This window comes from Eublepharis macularius, chromosome 3, assembly GCF_028583425.1.
Source record: "Eublepharis macularius isolate TG4126 chromosome 3, MPM_Emac_v1.0, whole genome shotgun sequence".
NCBI lineage: Eukaryota > Metazoa > Chordata > Lepidosauria > Squamata > Eublepharidae > Eublepharis > Eublepharis macularius.
This window is the reverse complement of record NC_072792.1, coordinates 186,737,538-186,762,326: the sequence shown is the minus strand read 5'-3', so window position 1 is coordinate 186,762,326 and position 24,789 is coordinate 186,737,538. Positions and strand designations below refer to the sequence as shown.

At 49.8% G+C, this 24,789-nt stretch overlaps 1 protein-coding gene across 1 annotated transcript; it reads left to right on the top strand.

Moving 5' to 3' along the window:
* Positions 1-10,741: 10,741 nt before the first annotated feature.
* LOC129326364 (protein sel-1 homolog 3-like) lies at positions 10,742-18,080 on the top strand. The gene is made up of 5 exons (XM_054974521.1): positions 10,742-10,999; positions 13,693-13,812; positions 13,916-14,056; positions 16,278-16,451; positions 18,030-18,080. Exons 1-5 carry the CDS (start codon positions 10,742-10,744, stop codon positions 18,078-18,080), a joined length of 744 nt encoding a protein of 247 aa, XP_054830496.1.
* Positions 18,081-24,789: the final 6,709 nt, after the last annotated feature.

The following is a 24,789-nucleotide window of genomic DNA, read 5'->3' as shown; positions in this document are numbered from 1 at the left end:
GTTTTGTGCAACCCGGCATCACACAGTCCTCCATTTCCAGCCCCTCAAACTCTCCCCCCAAGTATCGTGCAGTGGAGGAGGAGGTGGAGAGGGAGCCACAGAAGGAGGAGTTCTGCCCATCTCGTGGTCCTGCCACTTCCTGATTTTTCTCCAGGGTGGGTGGAGAAGGGAGGAAGGCAGGTTTACGTCCAGGAGGCAGTGAGTAGGGAATTGCACGCCATCTCTACATTCTTCTCCACATGGGAGACAAGTGTAAGAAACACTGAGGCTGGGATATGAGTAGGCAGGCTGTGCTCACACACATGGTGGGTGCCACCTGATGGTAGCCAGTGAACCACCACTGTGAGCAGGTTCAATACAGGCAGCTTTGTGCAATCTGAACAGCTAGATAGCTCACTTCGAAGACCTTGCAAGGAAACATCTAAGCATCATTGAAACGGAACATTGGAAATGTTTTCGCTTTGAGCTTGCGCTTAGGAGCATGAACTAAATGTACAGAGACATCTGCCCCCCCCCCCCCGCTTAGTTTCTTTACTTATATTATTTATAGTCTGTCTTTCCCACTGGACTCAAGGTGGATTCCTCAGAAGAAGTCAATACAATCATCCAGATGGAACATCCAATAGAAAATGCAATCGGGTTAGACTTGTAGAAACCTGGAATCAACCAGAGATCAGAAACAGTAGTGAAGCAAAGCATAAGTATTAAGATGACACATTAAATGATGCAAAAAATACATACTAGGAACTTACTTACAGAACAAGATAGTACGAAGCGTATACAGTGGTATAGTCTACAGTTCCTAACCCTTTACCCCAAGCTTCTTTCTGAATCATGTTATTACAGTATAGTCCTGTGCAAAAAGCCCTCTGGAATAATTCAGTTTTGCATAGATTATGGAAAGACAGGAGGGTGGAATCCTTCTTGATCTCAACAAACAAGCTGTTCCATAGGGTGGGGGCCACAACAGAGAAAGCCGTGCGTACACGCAGTTGCTGATTTTGTCCATTCATGTTATGAGATCACCAGGAATAAGAGCATCCTTCTTCCACTTTGAGGCTTTGCTCCTGTAAAGCTTCCTTGCCGTTGCTCCATCTGGTGTAGTGAGGTCTTCCGTGCCTGGCAGGGGCACTGCAGGTCTGAGATGGAGAAGTGATTGCGCAAACTCTGCTACCAGATGCAGAGGAGTTAGCCGTGTAGCGCTTTCGTGGAGAAGCTGAGAATTGCTCTTCAGCTCTTGCGCTTGCCCACCCTGTGTTCAAATCCTGAGCCTCGAGTTCTGCTCAGTTCTGGGCCCGTTGTTGCTATCTTGCCATCCCCCATACAGGCCTTTGTGGAGCACATCCGGCTGATTGACGAGGATGCCCTCAAGCTGCAGACCAAAGAGAACGATGACCTCTTTGTGTGGCTGAGGTTCCAGGCTCGGAGAGGCATGGCCGAGGCTCAGGTAGGCTCAAGTCTCCCCAAAGCGTCTGTGTTCCTCCATCGCCACGATGGTGGTCTGGAGAGGTCGTGCCAACTGTGCCCACGTGCCCCTCCCTCTCTTCCAGCAAGCGGTGAGCAGGATGTTGTTCTGGGGGCAGCAAGGAATCTCCAGCAAGCTGAAGGAAGCGGTGAAGTTCTACGAGAAAGGAGCCGCTTGGCTCAAAGACCCCACCCTCATGTACGACTATGGAGTGGTGCTTCTGAAGGTGAGCAATGGCACCCGTCTCTTTTTCCCCATGGCCGTGGGCTGCCAGGGTCAGCGTGCTGTGGGCTTGGCATCACAGGGTTGGATCAGAAGGGGGAGTCTAAAGGCCATCTAGTCCATCCTCAAGCCCTCAGTTAGCTCCACAAAAGGCCAACCTGCATAATTCATGCCACAGAGTGTGCCACGGCAAATTGCAATTTCCTCTGGGTCTTGTCATCGTTGATGACTTGTGGAAACGAGCCAAGCCCTGATCCATGTATTCCTTTGCAGCGCCCCTTCCCTTAGGCCCAAAGATCACAGGGGCAAGATGACTTCTCTGACCTGCCCTTCTCCTGAAACCACTTAATTCCTTTATGCGTGTCCTCTTTCAGTCACTCATTCATTTACTCCCCTTGAGTGATCTGTTTGGAGCGATCACATACTGATGCAGTGCAGGTGCCAGGGCCGTCGTCACACGGGCATCTCTTCCGTTAAATTTACAGCATATAGCGTCCTACCTGTTATCGGCACAGTAACGTTTCTTTGGGTCACCTAACGGCCTTTCGTGCCACCAGCTGTCCACACCGAAGCACTCTGTTCTGTTCTCTCTAACCGCGCAGAAGCAGCTCCTCCCCCCCTTTTTTTAATTATTCTGGCGTTTAATTCCGCGATAACGGAATAACAGCATATAAACATTCGGTTGGGGCAAAACATTATGACCTTTTTGTTTTTCCAACTTTGAAATTATATAAATAGCCCTTTGCCCGCAGAAAACTCCCTGTCTGATGTGATCCCCATCACTGAAGACTGCCATGGCGATTGTGTCATTTTTACTTCAGCAGAAAGTTTGCATTGTGTTATGTCGTTATGGCGTTATAAGGACATAATAAAATTAAAAAAGGGGAGTTGCGGGAAGAAATGGATTCTGGGATTGAAGGGAGGGCATAGGGCGTTGCGAGGCGAAATACATCGGTGTGAGGCATTCACACTGAGGCACAAAATAGCACGACTATCAAGCACAAAGCAGAAGAGAGAAAATCGCTATAGTGTTGGAATAAGGTGGGTGTTTGCCAGGAAATAGCGCCATTTTAGCGCTAAATAAAAGCCCGTGTGACGACGGCCCAGGCGTGAACTGAATCCACCTGCAGTGATCGCAGGGGACTGTGACGGTGCCTGTAGTGCCGCGGACTGGAGGCTGTTCCAGTCAGCAGAGCCTTATTTCCACTGCAAGCCACAATGGGGAGTGAGTCACCCATTGACCACACAAGCTTTTGTCTCCAGGGCCAAGGAGTGACGCAGGATATCCCCAAAGCTCTGGACTTGCTCAATCAGGCAGCGGAGCAGGTGAGTGTGGCAGGTGGTTCAGGTACTGTGGGCTACATCCCAGCGCATGGCAGAGCACACGCCCGTGAGAGACCCCTGGGCAACTTCCGCCCTCGAGCAACCTCATCCCCCCTAATCTCAGCTCTCTCCTGTTAAAAGTGAGTCTCGGGACTGCAAGTGGCCCAGCCCCCTAAGCTAGGAGTCAGAGAGTCCCACAGGACAGAGCCCGGTGTTTGGACTGACATGGTAAAACTTTTCAGGGGAAATCTGTTGGCAACTCCTTTGGCAAACCGACCATTCCAACACACAGTTTCCGAGCTCCAAAGCTGCAGGGCTTCCCAAGCCAGCCATAATGGGGCAACCTCGATGGAGGGCCTACCTCCGAACACAGAAGGTTCATTCAGCTGTCATGGCTTATTAGCAATTTCTTATTACTTTTGGTATCTGAAGAAGGGAGCTCTGACTCGCTAAAACTCACACCCTGAAAATTTTGTTGGCCTCTGAGGTTCAACTGGCTCAAACCCTACCATTCTACCCCAGACCAACCCAGCTACCTACCTGAAACTACCACTTTCTCAGGAGGCTTTTCAGAACTGGTTGGCTAAGCCTCTGGTGGATAATATTGGGGTGGGATCTGGCTTCAATCCCAGAGGCAGGATGGACTTTCCAGCCATAAATCCATAGGTGTCCATCAGCAGAGAGTTTCTGACAGTGTAGGGGGTGGGTTTGAAGACCCACTGAGGGTCCCTTCCCATTCCATGGAAGAATGACAATAATAGCCAGTAGAACAGTTGAAAAGGCAGACAGCAAGGTTTGGGTTCCACCAGGAAGGAAGATCTGCATCTGGGGGAGCCTGCATTCGACATAAGGTGGATGTTTAAAAAATTCCCTGCTTCCACTATCTCCCCCCAACCCTGCAGGGTTTCCTCCCAGCTCTCACAGCCTTGGGATGGTATTATCAGGTCTTTGAGAATGACTACAGGAGGGCCGTGGAGTTCTGGGAGAAGGCCGACGAGATGGGGGACCCCGTGGCCCCCTCCAACCTCGGGGCCTTCTATGCCTACGGCCAGTACCCGGGGAAAGACAGAGATGAGGTGAGTTTCCCAGGAATGGGGGGTGGGCGTGATGGGCTGTCCCTGTCTCCTGCAAGAAGGTCCAAGCGTCCCCACCAGGGATAAGCAGTGTTGGAAATAGCAATGTCTGGTATACTGCAGCAGCATGAAGGAAGAAGAGCCTACCATGCAGGGGGCAGCAAGGATCACTTAGTTAGGACAGTGAGAGTAGCACCTCTCGTTTCCTGGGGGTCATTTCCTTGTCTTGTCTCCTATTGGGCTAAACAGGGCAATATCCTGCTTCTTCTCTCTCCTGCCACACTTCTTCTCATTCTCTGCAAGATGTAGTCAGATAGCTAGGATCTATCTCTCCCTCTTTCCCTTCAAGTATGTAACTTCCTCAAATAAAGCTTTTGCCTCTCTAACCAGCTCGGCGTTTAATTCCGCAGCGTTGTTTTACACTCGCTCTAACAGGGTTATGGGCCCAGAGGCAATTAACGCAAGCTGAAGTTAAGAGAGAGCAATAAAACTCCTGCCATAGCCGCAGGCTAAAGTATAGAGGGCAGACAATAGAGGAAAGATGTCCTCTTTTCTTTCGTGCAACTGTAGTTTTCTTATCTTCTTCTACAATGGTTACTCCATTGAAGTCTCCGGCTAGTATTATTTGATCATACGATAGCTCATCCAATTGCTTCCCCAACTCTTCAAAAAAATTTTCTTTTGCTCCATTAGGTGCATATACCCCAATCACCAATAACTTTTTTGAATTCCAAATTATTTCCACTGCTAAATATCTGGCTTCCTCATCTCTCACCACTAGTTTTGGCTGCAATTCTTCTTTTATATACAACACCACTCCCCTTTTCTTTTTTTTGGAACCAGCCACAAATTCACTTCCCAATCTTGCAAATTTTAAATATTTTTCATCTTGCTTTTTAATATGTGTTTCTTGTAAACATACAATATCGCATTTTTGTTTTAATAGCCAGTGGAAGGTACTTTTTCTCTTACTAGGTGAATTAAATCCGTTTACATTCCACGATATAATTTTGCACTCCATAATCATGATCTTGCTGTTGGTAAGTCTTTTTCATTGTCCTTGATGAATTTGCCCATCTCTGACTCAGATCTGATACGCTTTTTAACTCCTCCAAATTCGAAGGACAATCCTTCAGGCATTTCCCATTTGTATCTTATTTTCATGTCTTTCAATATCTGGACTAGCTCTTTATACTTTTTCCGATCCAGCAACACCGATCTGGGCAATTCCTTCATAATGATCACAGCTTTGCCATCGACCTCTAATGGATCTTGAAATTGTTTACTCAAAACCATTTCCCTTGTTTTTCTAGTCGTAAATTGCACAATCACGTCTCTTGGTAATTTCCTCTGGGTCGCAACTCTTGAATTTATTCTGTATACCACGTCTAGGATAGCCGCCACTTCCTCTTCCTCTTTCCCCAGGTACTCAGTTAGAACTTCTGTAATTTGCTCTTGGGCAGATTTACCCTCAATTTCCGGCAAACCACGAAATCTCAGTTGTTTCTCCATATGTTTACATTCCGCCACGGCCATTCTTCCTCTTATCGCTCTCAGCTCCGTCCTCTGCGTGTTTGCTAGATCGTCCATCCCTGCTTCAACTACCTTAACCCTTTGCTGTGTGGCTTGTAGCTCATTCTGTATTTTTTCCATACCTTTCGTTACTTCTGCCAATTCACTTTTAAATGTCTCTTTAAGCTCTTTCGCCATCTCTTTCATCATCCCTTGCATCATCTCTTTAAGTTCCTTATTAGCTTCTGTAAATTTTTTATCCAAATTTTCCACCGCTGCTTGCCACTCCTTTTTCGACACCGTGGGGCTGGCTTTACCTCGCTCCCACGAGTCCACTCTTCTTCTTAACTCCGTGGCGTTTAGTTTTTACAATATTGTTTTTTTTTAAAGTCCCGAATTAACTTTATTTTTTAAAAACAGTTCATTTAATCAATCCAAAATGTCAGGCGTCTTTTCTCTATGGTTATTTGAACTATAGTCCAATTCCAAGATGGCCTACTTCCTTTTCCGCTGAAGCCACGACCTTTCCCTTTTCCAAAATGGCGATCTTCTACTTCCTGCTCCTTGGAAAAGGCCGCTTCTCTCCAGCCTCTCTATTGCTCTGACGTACTTCCTGTTCCTTTGCCACCCACAGCAGTTCTCGCGATGTTGAGACTTTCTCACAGCCCCTTATCTCTTCCCGGCTGCAGGTATGTAAACTATAATTGAATTTCTTTACTAACTCCTTTTAACAAAGTCACTTTTGAAAACTTTTTCTTGCCGGAATTTCCCCTCCTTCTAATCACTCTGTCGCAGTTCTTAATTTCAATGTAGCACTTTAGTTCTTTAAATAATCCGTCCCGTTTCAAGAGATAGTAATCTTTACCTTCTTAGTCGATTTATTGGGTTGTAATCACTGTTTCAATGTCCAAATTCACTCCGATTCCCCTTGTTGCTGTATGAAGCTTGGGCATGAAGGTCTTATGCCAACCGAATTGGCTCCAGGACTGCTGTAGAGATCTTGGCAAACCTGTCTTCGGGTGGGACCTCAAGGGACAAGTGGGAGTCCGTTGCGTAGGACCCCCCCTTGCCCGAGATCAACGCGCCCTGAGGTTCTTGAGCATTCAAAGCCTGTTCTCCGCCTGAGAACAGTTGGCTGCGGGTGATTTTCCGCCCCCCCAGCCTTAAAATCAGCAGCCCGGACAGCTCAGCTCTTAGAGCTGCGTTAGACCCCCATGGATCCCAAACCGGAAGTCAGAATCCTGTACCTCACAGACCCCCTCCCCAATCTTTCCCAGGAAGATGAAGCGGCAGAGAGCCAAAGGCACTGCTCTGCCCCCACCTCTGTTCAGAAACTAGGAAATTGCCGGGACCACCCGGCAGCCGTGATCATGCAAACATTATCTCTGGGGCCAAGACGACTCCAGCCCCAGCCCTGCAAAGACCTGCCCTGGTTCCTTCCATGTACCTTCCCCTAAGAGACTTCCCCCTTCTCCTGTGGTCTCATCTGCAGGTTTCCCGAGAGCCTTTATCTGAATGACGTAGAGGGATGGTTTGTCCTGGGGGGCTCTAAGTACATCCTGGGGGTGCAGGGATTTTTCGGCCCCTCCAGCTACTACAGGAGCAGCACCCAGGCCTCATTGCCGGTCAGTCCTACTTCTCTGTGTCCTCTGGGGTGGCTCTCCTGGGGTCCTTCTCCTGTTACTCCCCAAGGTGTGTTCCTTTGGGGTATTTTCTGAGCTAGCACAGCATCACAGGCTGAGTGTGCAGATTTCACCTGCTGGAAAAGCACAGATCCCACAGATCTCTTCTGCAGGATCCAAACCCATTCTGCCAAAGGTTATCTGTTGGCTATGCTCTTGGGTCTGTGATGACCCTCTCACACTTGCAAAGCGTCCCTTGATCTCACAGCCATCAAGTGATGAACCGGCTCTTCATTTCCAGATTCTTAGTCCTTGGACATAGATCCAGAGGAGTTAGCCATGTTAATCTGTAGTTGCAAAATAGTAAAAAAGAGTCCAGTAGCACCTTTAAGACTAACCAACTTTACTGTAGCATAAGCTTCGAGAACCACAGCTCTCTTCTTCAGATGCATCGTCAGAGAGCTATGGTTCTCGAAAGCTTATGCTACAATAAAGTTGGTTAGTCTTAAAGATGCTACTGGACTTTTTAGTCCTTGGATGCTCTTTGTTTCCTTTCTTCCTCACTTAGACTGAACCACCAAAGCTCTTGCAACACCTGGATCTGCCCCAGTGGTTTGCCACGTGCCAAGGGTTTAAGGACTCTGTTTTTGTCCGGCTGCCTCTCTACCAACTCCAGCGAGCTTGGAAGCTTTGGCAAGGTGAGCCACACCTCCCTCTTTCCTGGGACTGTGGCCCAGCCTCCTCTTGAGACCACGTAAGCCCCCTGGGCAGTTGCTGTCAGTCAAAGGCAAAGGGAGATTGGTGCGTCGGAACTGGGCCCGCTGCGTGGATTTTTCAAGGGAGGATGGTTTCCCAGCCCCTCCAAAGCATTGCAAAAGAATGGCTTGGAACCTGCTTGCAACGTGGCTTTCTCACTCCACCCCTTCCCGTGCAGCCCTCCCCCAAAGCAGGTGTGGGGGGCCTCCAGGACCACCGTGGGACATGGCAGAAAAGTCTGCAGAAGAAGAGCCCAGCGGCCCTTTGAGAGGTCTGCACAGCAGTTCCTCCCCAGTGGGCTTGATCTTCGGAGGTGGACACTTCTCTTTTTTGCTAGTCTCCCAGCAAGATTTGCTTCCCCGGGAGAGTTTGGGGGTTAGACCTCTGCTGTGTTGCTCTTTTCGTTGTGTCAGTCAGCCTCAGGTCATTTTGGAAATCTGCCTTGCTCTATAGAGGAGAGGAACATTTCAGATAAGTAAATGGAAATCTGTGGCAATGCCCCCTCTTGGATTAAGCATGCGCAGATTTGAATCCAGCCCTCGTCATTTCAAAGTTGGCAGTTTCAGAGGATAATTTGGCAGCAGAGAATAGGACTGGAAGCAAGGGGCTTAAATTACATGCAGAACGGTACTGGCTGGATATTAGGAAAAACTTTTTTCAGGGTCAGAGTAGTTCAAAAGTGGAATCAGCTGCCTAGGGAGGTGGTGAGCTCCCCTTCACTGGCAGTTTTCAAGAGGAGGCTGGATGAATACGTCAGAGATGCTTTCGGCACACCCTGCATTGGGCAGGGGGCTGGACTAGAAGGTCTGTATGACCCCTTCCAACTCTATGACTCTGTGAAAGGCAGCAAGCCACATTTTCAAAACACAAAACTGTGCTCTCTGAGAGCGTTGTAGGTAAAAACAAATCAAACAGCACCAATGGGGCCACCTTTGGGGGGCCAGCTACTTAAAGTACTGAGTATTTTAACAGATCTTAATAAATTCTCTTAAAGGCATTCTTATTGTGCAATTTAAGCTTCATTTCCCACCCCTCCCCGCTTGGAAAACTTTCACCTGTCCTACCCAGACCCCCTGAAATGCTGTCCCTGGCCTGGCACACTGAACTGCAGTGGCCCAAGACAACTTTTTCCTCTGCAAATTCGGCTGCAACAATGTGCACCGAAAGATCTGTGGACTTCATACAGCAGTTCTCTGACTCCCACACCCTCTGCAGCTCCCCGACCCTCCAATTTTTATTCCTGGGGCAACAAACCCTCCAGAACAGCAGGGGGGCGCTAAATGGGGTCTGTACTGGAAGGGGAGAATCATAAAAGCTTGCTGTCCCCTCTTCCAAAGACTTGTGTTTTATTTGTCCATTTATTTCCAACATTTGTTTGCCACCTTTCTACCCAAATAGAGTCACAGAATCATAGATTGGAAGGGATCTCCAGGGTCATCTAGTCCAACCCCCTCCACAATCAAGAAATTCAAGACAATGAACATTATACAAACTAAAAACAAAAATTAAAATGTTTAGAAAGTCCTTGGAACTGTGTAGTAGAATACAGGCCCCAAGGTACGGCGTGTGCCTTCAGGGTAAAACACTAACCAGCCTTCCTGGACCCTTTTACCTGCCTCCCTCTCCCCTCCCCTCCCCTCCATTTGCTCCTGTCTTGCCATACTCTTCTGCAGCTGTCTCCTCCCCTTATAACACTGACTCCTGGAGCGCTGAGGCCATGCCTGTGTGGCTCTTCTGCCCTGTGTACAGCACTAAGTGCATGACTGGCACTGAAGACATGTAGTTGTGCGGGACTGGGGAGGGGTGGGGGAAGAAGGTCTGTGGGCCTCTGCGCAGGACTGAACTTTTGGAAGGGCCTTCCACACTGCGTCCTCTTCCAGACTCCCTCCTCCTTACTGTTTCAGAAACATGCCGTCCCGAATACGAGGCTCTTGCTGTGCAGCAGAGGACAAGCTCTCCTGGGGAGCCACGCTGTTGGCAGTGGGAAGCCCCGTATCCCCGCCGGCGAGCAGCCGTATACACCCTTCTGCAGCGGGCAGTTTGGAGAAGAGGTAAATCTGCGGCCATTAGAGAGCAAGGCTCTTGCAGGTCTCCACAAATGGCCACAGAACTGTGGAGCCACGCAGTTGGGCCTGAGGCTGCTAATTCAATGGCCTTTGCCTTCGCTCATTTACTCTCATTTCAAAGGGATAGTGAAAGAGATCTGTCTTAACAGCTGATGTCTCCCGTCTCTGCAGGTGACCAGTTCGTGAACATGGAGACCGTGGCCGGCGCACTCTTCCAAAGGTTTGAGAAGCGAGTGGCAGGTCTACAGGATCTGGCCCATTTGAACAACTTTTACCCCCAGCTGCTGCAGGCCGGATGCCTGGGACACTCCCGAGCCCTCTATCTCATCTCCACCCTGCACCGGACTGGCTTGGGACTGCCCTTGGACTCCACCAAGGTACCTCTTTATGGGGCTGGTATCACACTGCCCTTTTATTCGCTAGAGTGCCCGTTGTGCACGCAGGTTCAGTTCCTGGCATCACCGGGCTGCAGGCGCTGACAAAGACCCCTCTCTGCCTGACACCCTGACGAGTGGCTGCAGGTCAGAGGAGACCAGACTGGCCCTGATGGGCCAAGGGTCTGTCTCAGGAGAAGGCAGGTTCTCGTGCTCAGTTATGGCTGCTAGAGACAGAAGGATCCCACCACAGGCAGCCAACTGGGAGGCTCCAAGGTGAGGGGTGGAGAGCAGAGCAACAGCAGAGCCACTGTCCAGTGGCTGTAGCATGTGTCAGCATCAGACCTGGTGCAGTGCCGTAGCCGTTTGCACCCTTGTCGTTAATGCCCCCACTTTTCCCTCTCAGGCCCTGAAATTTGGCCTTCTCTCCGCCCAGGCGGACGATCGTCTTTCCGGAATGCAGCTGGGCCACAAACACCACCTGGGGGTGGATGGACTTCCTGTGGACCACGGCCTCTCTTACGCCTACTACGCCAATGTTGCAGCTCAGACCTTAGCTGACCGGGAGCTGTCCAGGGAGGGGCAGGTGCAGTTTTCCCTCTCGCTCTTAAATTAGTTGTTTCTGGAGAAGGTGTGCCCTGACCTGGGAGGGGGGGGGCAGGCTAGCCTGATCTCATCAGATCTCAGAAGCTGGGCAGGGTCAGCCTTGGATGGGAGAGCTCCAGAGAAGATGAGGGTTGCAGAGGCAGGCAATGGCAAACCACCTCTGTTAGTCTCTTGCCATGAAAACCCCAGCAGGGGTCACCACTAGTTGTCTTTGACTTGACGGTGCTCTCCACCACTACCAGAGAAGGTATGAGCCCCTTTCCTGGCCTGGGGACAGCAGGCAGAAAGGTAGTTCATACACACACCCAGAGCCATCCTCAAACATCCCACACCAGTTAGAACTGACAAGATCCAGGAAGGCTTAGCTGAACCAGGCAACTGCTAAACAGGTAAAACTGTTCTACGGTCTAGTTTATGCTTTATTGATCAACCCTGAGATGGCAATAAGAACATAAGCAAAGCCATGTTGGATCAGGCCAGTGGCCCATCCAGTCCAACATTCTGTCACACACAGTGGCTAGAAATCCAGTGCCATCTAAAGGACTGTCAGTGAGGCCAGGACATCAGAAGCCCTCCCACTGCCTTCCTTCCAGCACCAAGACAACAGAGCACCACCTCCCCACAAAGAGAATACCATCTATCTCCTGTGGCTAATAGCCACTAATGGACCTCTGCTCCATATATTTGTCCAGATTACCTTGGTCTACTCATATGAACTGTGTAATGTGGAGAAAATGTACTTGTGGAAGATGCAGCCCCAGCCTTCGTGAGCAGAGCGCTCCCTTCCCAAGCGTGCCATGCTCAGAGAGGTTCCTCCTCTCCCGTGTTCGCTCTTCTCTCTCTGCTGTGGCTCTTGCAAGCTGGCCTCAGCCCAAGGCAAGGCCTAGAAGAAGGCTGGGGATGACCCAAAGCACTGCCAGCCTTCCCAGAGCACAGCCTGGCGTGCCACCAGTGAATCCAAGAGGTAAAGCCACTCTGATTGGATCCTGTGGCTCAGCGGTAGAGCATCTGCTTGGCATGCGGGAGGACTGAGGTTCAAACCCCAGCAGCTCCAGTTAAAAGGACCAGGCAGTAGAGGATGGGGAAGACCTCAGCCTGGGACCCTGGAGAGCCGCTGCCAGTCAGAGTAAGCAATACGGACCATGATGGATGAAAGTAGCTGGAAAGAAAAGAGACAGAAGCAGAATAGAAACGAAACTAGAGGGGAACCTGAGGGTCATCTAGTCAACCCCCTGCACAATGCAGGAAATTCACAGCTAATTCCCCCTGAATAGACAGGAAGGATACAGAAGAATCTGGCCTGCCCCCTTACCAGCTCTGCTAGTCTCTCTGGAATACTAGTGTGTTTTGTGCAACCCGGCATCACACAGTCCTCCATTTCCAGCCCCTCAAACTCTCCCCCCAAGTATCGTGCAGTGGAGGAGGAGGTGGAGAGGGAGCCACAGAAGGAGGAGTTCTGCCCATCTCGTGGTCCTGCCACTTCCTGATTTTTCTCCAGGGTGGGTGGAGAAGGGAGGAAGGCAGGTTTACGTCCAGGAGGCAGTGAGTAGGGAATTGCACGCCATCTCTACATTCTTCTCCACATGGGAGACAAGTGTAAGAAACACTGAGGCTGGGATATGAGTAGGCAGGCTGTGCTCACACACATGGTGGGTGCCACCTGATGGTAGCCAGTGAACCACCACTGTGAGCAGGTTCAATACAGGCAGCTTTGTGCAATCTGAACAGCTAGATAGCTCACTTCGAAGACCTTGCAAGGAAACATCTAAGCATCATTGAAACGGAACATTGGAAATGTTTTCGCTTTGAGCTTGCGCTTAGGAGCATGAGTTAAATGTACAGAGACGTCCTCCCCCCCCCCCCCCCGCTTAGTTTCTTTACTTATATTATTTATAGTCTGTCTTTCCCACTGGACTCAAGGCGGATTCCTCAGAAGAAGTCGATACAATCATCCAGATGGAACATCCAATAGAAAATGCAATCGGGTTAGACTTGTAGAAACCTGGAATCAACCAGAGATCAGAAACAGTAGTGAAGCAAAGCATAAGTATTAAGATGACACATTAAATGATGCAAAAAATACATACTAGGAACTTGCTTACAGCACAAGATAGTACGAAGCGTATACAGTGGTATAGTCTACAGTTCCTAACCCTTTACCCCAAGCTTCTTTCTGAATCATGTTATTACAGTATAGTCCTGTGCAAAAAGCCCTCTGGAATAATTCAGTTTTGCATAGATTATGGAAAGCCAGGAGGGTGGAATCCTTCTTGATCTCAACAAACAAGCTGTTCCATAGGGTGGGGGCCACAACAGAGAAAGCCGTGCGTACACGCAGTTGCTGATTTTGTCCGTTCATGTTATGAGATCACCAGGAAGAAGAGCATCCTTCTCCCACTTTGAGGCTTTGCTCCTGTAAAGCTTCCTTGCCGTTGCTCCATCTGGTGTAGTGAGGTCTTCTGTGCCTGGCAGGGGCACTGCAGGTCTGAGATGGAGAAGTGATTGCGCAAACTCTGCTACCAGATGCAGAGGAGTTAGCCGTGTAGCGCTTTCGTGGAGAAGCTGAGAATTGCTCTTCAGCTCTTGCGCTTGCCCACCCTGTGTTCAAATCCTGAGCCTCGAGTTCTGCTCAGTTCTGGGCCCGTTGTTGCTATCTTGCCATTCCCCACACAGGCCTTTGTGGAGCACATCCGGCTGATTGACGAGGATGCCCTCAAGCTGCAGACCAAAGAGAACGATGACCTCTTTGTGTGGCTGAGGTTCCAGGCTCGGAGAGGCATGGCCGAGGCTCAGGTAGGCTCAAGTCTCCCCAAAGTGTCTGTGTTCCTCCATCGCCACGATGGTGGTCTGGAGAGGTCGTGCCAACTGTGCCCACGTGCCCCTCCCTCTCTTCCAGCAAGCGGTGAGCAGGATGTTGTTCTGGGGGCAGCAAGGAATCTCCAGCAAGCTGAAGGAAGCGGTGAAGTTCTACGAGAAAGGAGCCGCTTGGCTCAAAGACCCCACCCTCATGTACGACTATGGAGTGGTGCTTCTGAAGGTGAGCAATGGCACCCGTCTCTTTTTCCCCATGGCCGTGGGCTGCCAGGGTCAGCGTGCTGTGGGCTTGGCATCACAGGGTTGGATCAGAAGGGGGAGTCTAAAGGCCATCTAGTCCATCCTCAAGCCCTCAGTTAGCTCCACAAAAGGCCAACCTGCATAATTCATGCCACAGAGTGTGCCACGGCAAATTGCAATTTCCTCTGGGTCTTGTCATCGTTGATGACTTGTGGAAACGAGCCAAGCCCTGATCCATGTATTCCTTTGCAGCGCCCCTTCCCTTAGGCCCAAAGATCACAGGGGCAAGATGACTTCTCTGACCTGCCCTTCTCCTGAAACCACTTAATTCCTTTATGCGTGTCCTCTTTCAGTCACTCATTCATTTACTCCCCTTGAGTGATCTGTTTGGAGCGATCACATACTGATGCAGTGCAGGTGCCAGGGCCGTCGTCACACGGGCATCTCTTCCGTTAAATTTACAGCATATAGCGTCCTACCTGTTATCGGCACAGTAACGTTTCTTTGGGTCACCTAACGGCCTTTCGTGCCACCAGCTGTCCACACCGAAGCACTCTGTTCTGTTCTCTCTAACCGCGCAGAAGCAGCTCCTCCCCCCCTTTTTTTAATTATTCTGGCGTTTAATTCCGCGATAACGGAATAACAGCATATAAACATTCGGTTGGGGCAAAACATTATGACCTTTTTGTTTTTCCAACTTTGAAATTATATAAATAGCCCTTTGCCCGCAGAAAACTCCCTGTCTGATGTGATCCCCATCACTGAAGACTGCCATGGCGATTGTGTCATTTTTACTTCAGCAGAAAGTTTGCATTGTGTTATGTCGTTATGGCGTTATAAGGACATAATAAAATTAAAAAAGGGGAGTTGCGGGAAGAAATGGATTCTGGGATTGAAGGGAGGGCATAGGGCGTTGCGAGGCGAAATACATCGGTGTGAGGCATTCACACTGAGGCACAAAATAGCACGACTATCAAGCACAAAGCAGAAGAGAGAAAATCGCTATAGTGTTGGAATAAGGTGGGTGTTTGCCAGGAAATAGCGCCATTTTAGCGCTAAATAAAAGCCCGTGTGACGACGGCCCAGGCGTGAACTGAATCCACCTGCAGTGATCGCAGGGGACTGTGACGGTGCCTGTAGTGCCGCGGACTGGAGGCTGTTCCAGTCAGCAGAGCCTTATTTCCACTGCAAGCCACAATGGGGAGTGAGTCACCCATTGACCACACAAGCTTTTGTCTCCAGGGCCAAGGAGTGACGCAGGATATCCCCAAAGCTCTGGACTTGCTCAATCAGGCAGCGGAGCAGATGAGTGTGGCAGGTGGTTCAGGTACTGTGGGCTACATCCCAGCGCATGGCAGAGCACACGCCCGTGAGAGACCCCTGGGCAACTTCCGCCCTCGAGCAACCTCATCCCCCCTAATCTCAGCTCTCTCCTGTTAAAAGTGAGTCTCGGGACTGCAAGTGGCCCAGCCCCCTAAGCTAGGAGTCAGAGAGTCCCACAGGACAGAGCCCGGTGTTTGGACTGACATGGTAAAACTTTTCAGGGGAAATCTGTTGGCAACTCCTTTGGCAAACCGACCATTCCAACACACAGTTTCCGAGCTCCAAAGCTGCAGGGCTTCCCAAGCCAGCCATAATGGGGCAACCTCGATGGAGGGCCTACCTCCGAACACAGAAGGTTCATTCAGCTGTCATGGCTTATTAGCAATTTCTTATTACTTTTGGTATCTGAAGAAGGGAGCTCTGACTCGCTAAAACTCACACCCTGAAAATTTTGTTGGCCTCTGAGGTTCAACTGGCTCAAACCCTACCATTCTACCCCAGACCAACCCAGCTACCTACCTGAAACTACCACTTTCTCAGGAGGCTTTTCAGAACTGGTTGGCTAAGCCTCTGGTGGATAATATTGGGGTGGGATCTGGCTTCAATCCCAGAGGCAGGATGGACTTTCCAGCCATAAATCCATAGGTGTCCATCAGCAGAGAGTTTCTGACAGTGTAGGGGGTGGGTTTGAAGACCCACTGAGGGTCCCTTCCCATTCCATGGAAGAATGACAATAATAGCCAGTAGAACAGTTGAAAAGGCAGACAGCAAGGTTTGGGTTCCACCAGGAAGGAAGATCTGCATCTGGGGGAGCCTGCATTCGACATAAGGTGGATGTTTAAAAAATTCCCTGCTTCCACTATCTCCCCCCAACCCTGCAGGGTTTCCTCCCAGCTCTCACAGCCTTGGGATGGTATTATCAGGTCTTTGAGAATGACTACAGGAGGGCCGTGGAGTTCTGGGAGAAGGCCGACGAGATGGGGGACCCCGTGGCCCCCTCCAACCTCGGGGCCTTCTATGCCTACGGCCAGTACCCGGGGAAAGACAGAGATGAGGTGAGTTTCCCAGGAATGGGGGGTGGGCGTGATGGGCTGTCCCTGTCTCCTGCAAGAAGGTCCAAGCGTCCCCACCAGGGATAAGCAGTGTTGGAAATAGCAATGTCTGGTATACTGCAGCAGCATGAAGGAAGAAGAGCCTACCATGCAGGGGGCAGCAAGGATCACTTAGTTAGGACAGTGAGAGTAGCACCTCTCGTTTCCTGGGGGTCATTTCCTTGTCTTGTCTCCTATTGGGCTAAACAGGGCAATATCCTGCTTCTTCTCTCTCCTGCCACACTTCTTCTCATTCTCTGCAAGATGTAGTCAGATAGCTAGGATCTATCTCTCCCTCTTTCCCTTCAAGTATGTAACTTCCTCAAATAAAGCTTTTGCCTCTCTAACCAGCTCGGCGTTTAATTCCGCAGCGTTGTTTTACACTCGCTCTAACAGGGTTATGGGCCCAGAGGCAATTAACGCAAGCTGAAGTTAAGAGAGAGCAATAAAACTCCTGCCATAGCCGCAGGCTAAAGTATAGAGGGCAGACAATAGAGGAAAGATGTCCTCTTTTCTTTCGTGCAACTGTAGTTTTCTTATCTTCTTCTACAATGGTTACTCCATTGAAGTCTCCGGCTAGTATTATTTGATCATACGATAGCTCATCCAATTGCTTCCCCAACTCTTCAAAAAAATTTTCTTTTGCTCCATTAGGTGCATATACCCCAATCACCAATAACTTTTTTGAATTCCAAATTATTTCCACTGCTAAATATCTGGCTTCCTCATCTCTCACCACTAGTTTTGGCTGCAATTCTTCTTTTATATACAACACCACTCCCCTTTTCTTTTTTTTGGAACCAGCCACAAATTCACTTCCCAATCTTGCAAATTTTAAATATTTTTCATCTTGCTTTTTAATATGTGTTTCTTGTAAACATACAATATCGCATTTTTGTTTTAATAGCCAGTGGAAGGTACTTTTTCTCTTACTAGGTGAATTAAATCCGTTTACATTCCACGATATAATTTTGCACTCCATAATCATGATCTTGCTGTTGGTAAGTCTTTTTCATTGTCCTTGATGAATTTGCCCATCTCTGACTCAGATCTGATACGCTTTTTAACTCCTCCAAATTCGAAGGACAATCCTTCAGGCATTTCCCATTTGTATCTTATTTTCATGTCTTTCAATATCTGGACTAGCTCTTTATACTTTTTCCGATCCAGCAACACCGATCTGGGCAATTCCTTCATAATGATCACAGCTTTGCCATCGACCTCTAATGGATCTTGAAATTGTTTACTCAAAACCATTTCCCTTGTTTTTCTAGTCGTAAATTGCACAATCACGTCTCTTGGTAATTTCCTCTGGGTCGCAACTCTTGAATTTATTCTGTATACCACGTCTAGGATAGCCGCCACTTCCTCTTCCTCTTTCCCCAGGTACTCAGTTAGAACTTCTGTAATTTGCTCTTGGGCAGATTTACCCTCAATTTCCGGCAAACCACGAAATCTCAGTTGTTTCTCCATATGTTTACATTCCGCCACGGCCATTCTTCCTCTTATCGCTCTCAGCTCCGTCCTCTGCGTGTTTGCTAGATCGTCCATCCCTGCTTCAACTACCTTAACCCTTTGCTGTGTGGCTTGTAGCTCATTCTGTATTTTTTCCATACCTTTCGTTACTTCTGCCAATTCACTTTTAAATGTCTCTTTAAGCTCTTTCGCCATCTCTTTCATCATCCCTTGCATCATCTCTTTAAGTTCCTTATTAGCTTCTGTAAATTTTTTATCCAAATTTTCCACCGCTGCTTGCCACTCCTTTTTCGACACCGTGGGGCTGGCTTTACCTCGCTCCCACGAGTCCACTCTTCTTCTTAACTCCGTGGCGTTTAGTTTTTACAATATTGTTTTTTTTTAAAGTCCCGAATTAACTTTATTTTTTAAAAACAGTTCATTTAATCAATCCAAAATGTCAGGCGTCTTTTCTCTATGGTTATTTGAACTATAGTCCAATTCCAAGATGGCCTACTTCCTTTTCCGCTGAAGCCACGACCTTTCCCTTTTCCAAAATGGCGATCTTCTACTTCCTGCTCCTTGGAAAAGGCCGCTTCTCTCCAGCCTCTCTATTGCTCTGACGTACTTCCTGTTCCTTTGCCACCCACAGCAGTTCTCGCGATGTTGAGACTTTCTCACAGCCCCTTATCTCTTCCCGGCTGCAGGTATGTAAACTATAATTGAATTTCTTTACTAACTCCTTTTAACAAAGTCACTTTTGAAAACTTTTTCTTGCCGGAATTTCCCCTCCTTCTAATCACTCTGTCGCAGTTCTTAATTTCAATGTAGCACTTTAGTTCTTTAAATAATCCGTCCCGTTTCAAGAGATAGTAATCTTTACCTTCTTAGTCGATTTATTGGGTTGTAATCACTGTTTCAATGTCCAAATTCACTCCGATTCCCCTTGTTGCTGTATGAAGCTTGGGCATGAAGGTCTTATGCCAACCGAATTGGCTCCAGGACTGCTGTAGAGATCTTGGCAAACCTGTCTTCGGGTGGGACCTCAAGGGACAAGTGGGAGTCCGTTGCGTAGGACCCCCCCTTGCCCGAGATCAACGCGCCCTGAGGTTCTTGAGCATTCAAAGCCTGTTCTCCGCCTGAGAACAGTTGGCTGCGGGTGATTTTCCGCCCCCCCAGCCTTAAAATCAGCAGCCCGGACAGCTCAGCTCTTAGAGCTGCGTTAGACCCCCATGGATCCCAAACCGGAAGTCAGAATCCTGTACCTCACAGACCCCCTCCCCAATCTTTCCCAGGAAGATGAAGCGGCAGAGAGCCAAAGGCACTGCTCTGCCCCCACCTCTGTTCAGAAACTAGGAAATTGCCGGGACCACCCGGCAGCCGTGATCATGCAAACATTATCTCTGGGGCCAAGACGACTCCAGCCCCAGCCCTGCAAAGACCTGCCCTGGTTCCTTCCATGTACCTTCCCCTAAGAGACTTCCCCCTTCTCCTGTGGTCTCATCTGCAGGTTTCCCGAGAGCCTTTATCTGAATGACGTAGAGGGATGGTTTGTCCTGGGGGGCTCTAAGTACATCCTGGGGGTGCAGGGATTTTTCGGCCCCTCCAGCTACTACAGGAGCAGCACCCAGGCCTCATTGCCGGTCAGTCCTACTTCTCTGTGTCCTCTGGGGTGGCTCTCCTGGGGTCCTTCTCCTGTTACTCCCCAAGGTGTGTTCCTTTGGGGTATTTTCTGAGCTAGCACAGCATCACAGGCTGAGTGTGCAGATTTCACCTGCTGGAAAAGCACAGATCCCACAGATCTCTTCTGCAGGATCCAAACCCATTCTGCCAAAGGTTATCTGTTGGCTATGCTCTTGGGTCTGTGATGACCCTCTCACACTTGCAAAGCGTCCCTTGATCTCACAGCCATCAAGTGATGAACCGGCTCTTCATTTCCAGATTCTTAGTCCTTGGACATAGATCCAGAGGAGTTAGCCATGTTAATCTGTAGTTGCAAAATAGTAAAAAAGAGTCCAGTAGCACCTTTAAGACTAACCAACTTTACTGTAGCATAAGCTTCGAGAACCACAGCTCTCTTCTTCAGATGCATCGTCAGAGAGCTATGGTTCTCGAAAGCTTATGCTACAATAAAGTTGGTTAGTCTTAAAGATGCTACTGGACTTTTTAGTCCTTGGATGCTCTTTGTTTCCTTTCTTCCTCACTTAGACTGAACCACCAAAGCTCTTGCAACACCTGGATCTGCCCCAGTGGTTTGCCACGTGCCAAGGGTTTAAGGACTCTGTTTTTGTCCGGCTGCCTCTCTACCAACTCCAGCGAGCTTGGAAGCTTTGGCAAGGTGAGCCACACCTCCCTCTTTCCTGGGACTGTGGCCCAGCCTCCTCTTGAGACCACGTAAGCCCCCTGGGCAGTTGCTGTCAGTCAAAGGCAAAGGGAGATTGGTGCGTCGGAACTGGGCCCGCTGCGTGGATTTTTCAAGGGAGGATGGTTTCCCAGCCCCTCCAAAGCATTGCAAAAGAATGGCTTGGAACCTGCTTGCAACGTGGCTTTCTCACTCCACCCCTTCCCGTGCAGCCCTCCCCCAAAGCAGGTGTGGGGGGCCTCCAGGACCACCGTGGGACATGGCAGAAAAGTCTGCAGAAGAAGAGCCCAGCGGCCCTTTGAGAGGTCTGCACAGCAGTTCCTCCCCAGTGGGCTTGATCTTCGGAGGTGGACACTTCTCTTTTTTGCTAGTCTCCCAGCAAGATTTGCTTCCCCGGGAGAGTTTGGGGGTTAGACCTCTGCTGTGTTGCTCTTTTCGTTGTGTCAGTCAGCCTCAGGTCATTTTGGAAATCTGCCTTGCTCTATAGAGGAGAGGAACATTTCAGATAAGTAAATGGAAATCTGTGGCAATGCCCCCTCTTGGATTAAGCATGCGCAGATTTGAATCCAGCCCTCGTCATTTCAAAGTTGGCAGTTTCAGAGGATAATTTGGCAGCAGAGAATAGGACTGGAAGCAAGGGGCTTAAATTACATGCAGAACGGTACTGGCTGGATATTAGGAAAAACTTTTTTCAGGGTCAGAGTAGTTCAAAAGTGGAATCAGCTGCCTAGGGAGGTGGTGAGCTCCCCTTCACTGGCAGTTTTCAAGAGGAGGCTGGATGAATACGTCAGAGATGCTTTCGGCACACCCTGCATTGGGCAGGGGGCTGGACTAGAAGGTCTGTATGACCCCTTCCAACTCTATGACTCTGTGAAAGGCAGCAAGCCACATTTTCAAAACACAAAACTGTGCTCTCTGAGAGCGTTGTAGGTAAAAACAAATCAAACAGCACCAATGGGGCCACCTTTGGGGGGCCAGCTACTTAAAGTACTGAGTATTTTAACAGATCTTAATAAATTCTCTTAAAGGCATTCTTATTGTGCAATTTAAGCTTCATTTCCCACCCCTCCCCGCTTGGAAAACTTTCACCTGTCCTACCCAGACCCCCTGAAATGCTGTCCCTGGCCTGGCACACTGAACTGCAGTGGCCCAAGACAACTTTTTCCTCTGCAAATTCGGCTGCAACAATGTGCACCGAAAGATCTGTGGACTTCATACAGCAGTTCTCTGACTCCCACACCCTCTGCAGCTCCCCGACCCTCCAATTTTTATTCCTGGGGCAACAAACCCTCCAGAACAGCAGGGGGGCGCTAAATGGGGTCTGTACTGGAAGGGGAGAATCATAAAAGCTTGCTGTCCCCTCTTCCAAAGACTTGTGTTTTATTTGTCCATTTATTTCCAACATTTGTTTGCCACCTTTCTACCCAAATAGAGTCACAGAATCATAGATTGGAAGGGATCTCCAGGGTCATCTAGTCCAACCCCCTCCACAATCAAGAAATTCAAGACAATGAACATTATACAAACTAAAAACAAAAATTAAAATGTTTAGAAAGTCCTTGGAACTGTGTAGTAGAATACAGGCCCCAAGGTACGGCGTGTGCCTTCAGGGTAAAACACTAACCAGCCTTCCTGGACCCTTTTACCTGCCTCCCTCTCCCCTCCCCTCCCCTCCATTTGCTCCTGTCTTGCCATACTCTTCTGCAGCTGTCTCCTCCCCTTATAACACTGACTCCTGGAGCGCTGAGGCCATGCCTGTGTGGCTCTTCTGCCCTGTGTACAGCACTAAGTGCACGACTGGCACTGAAGACATGTAGTTGTGCGGGACTGGGGAGGGGTGGGGGAAGAAGGTCTGTGGGCCTCTGTGCAGGACTGAACTTTTGGAAGGGCCTTCCACACTGCGTCCTCTTCCAGACTCCCTCCTCCTTACTGTTTCAGAAACATGCCATCCCGAATACGAGGCTCTTGCTGTGCAGCAGAGGACAAACTCTCCTGGGGAGCCACGCTGTTGGCAGTGGGAAGCCCCGTATCCCCGCCGGCGAGCAGCCGTATACACCCTTCTGCAGCGGGCAGTTTGGAGAAGAGGTAAATCTGCGGCCATTAGAGAGCAAGGCTCTTGCAGGTCTCCACAAATGGCCACAGGACTGTGGAGCCACGCAGTTGGGCCTGAGGCTGCTAATTCAATGGGCTTTGCCTTCGCTCATTTACTCTCATTTCAAAGGGATAGTGAAAGAGATCTGTCTTAACAGCTGATGTCTCCCGTCTCTGCAGGTGACCAGTTCGTGAACATGGAGACCGTGGCCGGCGCACTCTTCCAAAGGTTTGAGAAGCGAGTGGCAGGTCTACAGGATCTGGCCCATTTGAACAACTTTTACCCCCAGCTGCTGCATGCCGGATGCCTGGGATACTCCAGAGCCCTCTATCTCATCTCCACCCTGCACCGGACTGGCTTGAGACTGCCCTTGGACTCCACCAAGGTACCTCTTCATGGGGCTGGTATCACACTGCCCTTTTATTCGCTAGAGTGCCCGTTGTGCACGCAGGTTCAGTTCCTGGCAGCACCGGGCTGCAGGCGCTGACAAAGACCCCTCTCTGCCTGACACCCTGACGAGTGGCTGCAGGTCAGAGGAGACCAGACTGGCCCTGATGGGCCAAGGGTCTGTCTCAGGAGAAGGCAGGTTCTCGTGCTCAGTTATGGCTGCTAGAGACAGAAGGATCCCACCACAGGCAGCCAACTGGGAGGCTCCAAGGTGAGGGGTGGAGAGCAGAGCAACAGCAGAGCCACTGTCCAGTGGCTGTAGCATGTGTCAGCATCAGACCTGGTGCAGTGCCGTAGCCGTTTGCACCCTTGTCGTTAATGCCCCCACTTTTCCCTCTCAGGCCCTGAAATTTGGCCTTCTCTCCGCCCAGGCGGACGATCGTCTTTCCGGAATGCAGCTGGGCCACAAACACCACCTGGGGGTGGATGGACTTCCTGTGGACCACGGCCTCTCTTACGCCTACTACGCCAATGTTGCAGCTCAGACCTTAGCTGACCGGGAGCTGTCCAGGGAGGGGCAGGTGCAGTTTTCCCTCTCGCTCTTAAATTAGTTGTTTCTGGAGAAGGTGTGCCCTGACCTGGGAGGGGGGGGGCAGGCTAGCCTGATCTCATCAGATCTCAGAAGCTGGGCAGGGTCAGCCTTGGATGGGAGAGCTCCAGAGAAGATGAGGGTTGCAGAGGCAGGCAATGGCAAACCACCTCTGTTAGTCTCTTGCCATGAAAACCCCAGCAGGGGTCACCACTAGTTGTCTTTGACTTGACGGTGCTCTCCACCACTACCAGAGAAGGTATGAGCCCCTTTCCTGGCCTGGGGACAGCAGGCAGAAAGGTAGTTCATACACACACCCAGAGCCATCCTCAAACATCCCACACCAGTTAGAACTGACAAGATCCAGGAAGGCTTAGCTGAACCAGGCAACTGCTAAACAGGTAAAACTGTTCTACGGTCTAGTTTATGCTTTATTGATCAACCCTGAGATGGCAATAAGAACATAAGCAAAGCCATGTTGGATCAGGCCAGTGGCCCATCCAGTCCAACATTCTGTCACACACAGTGGCTAGAAATCCAGTGCCATCTAAAGGACTGTCAGTGAGGCCAGGACATCAGAAGCCCTCCCACTGCCTTCCTTCCAGCACCAAGACAACAGAGCACCACCTCCCCACAAAGAGAATACCATCTATCTCCTGTGGCTAATAGCCACTAATGGACCTCTGCTCCATATATTTGTCCAGATTACCTTGGTCTACTCATATGAACTGTGTAATGTGGAGAAAATGTACTTGTGGAAGATGCAGCCCCAGCCTTCGTGAGCAGAGCGCTCCCTTCCCAAGCGTGCCATGCTCAGAGAGGTTCCTCCTCTCCCGTGTTCGCTCTTCTCTCTCTGCTGTGGCTCTTGCAAGCTGGCCTCAGCCCAAGGCAAGGCCTAGAAGAAGGCTGGGGATGACCCAAAGCACTGCCAGCCTTCCCAGAGCACAGCCTGGCGTGCCACCAGTGAATCCAAGAGGTAAAGCCACTCTGATTGGATCCTGTGGCTCAGCGGTAGAGCATCTGCTTGGCATGCGGGAGGACTGAGGTTCAAACCCCAGCAGCTCCAGTTAAAAGGACCAGGCAGTAGAGGATGGGGAAGACCTCAGCCTGGGACCCTGGAGAGCCGCTGCCAGTCAGAGTAAGCAATACGGACCATGATGGATGAAAGTAGCTGGAAAGAAAAGAGACAGAAGCAGAATAGAAACGAAACTAGAGGGGAACCTGAGGGTCATCTAGTCAACCCCCTGCACAATGCAGGAAATTCACAGCTAATTCCCCCTGAATAGACAGGAAGGATACAGAAGAATCTGGCCTGCCCCCTTACCAGCTCTGCTAGTCTCTCTGGAATACTAGTGTGTTTTGTGCAACCCGGCATCACACAGTCCTCCATTTCCAGCCCCTCAAACTCTCCCCCCAA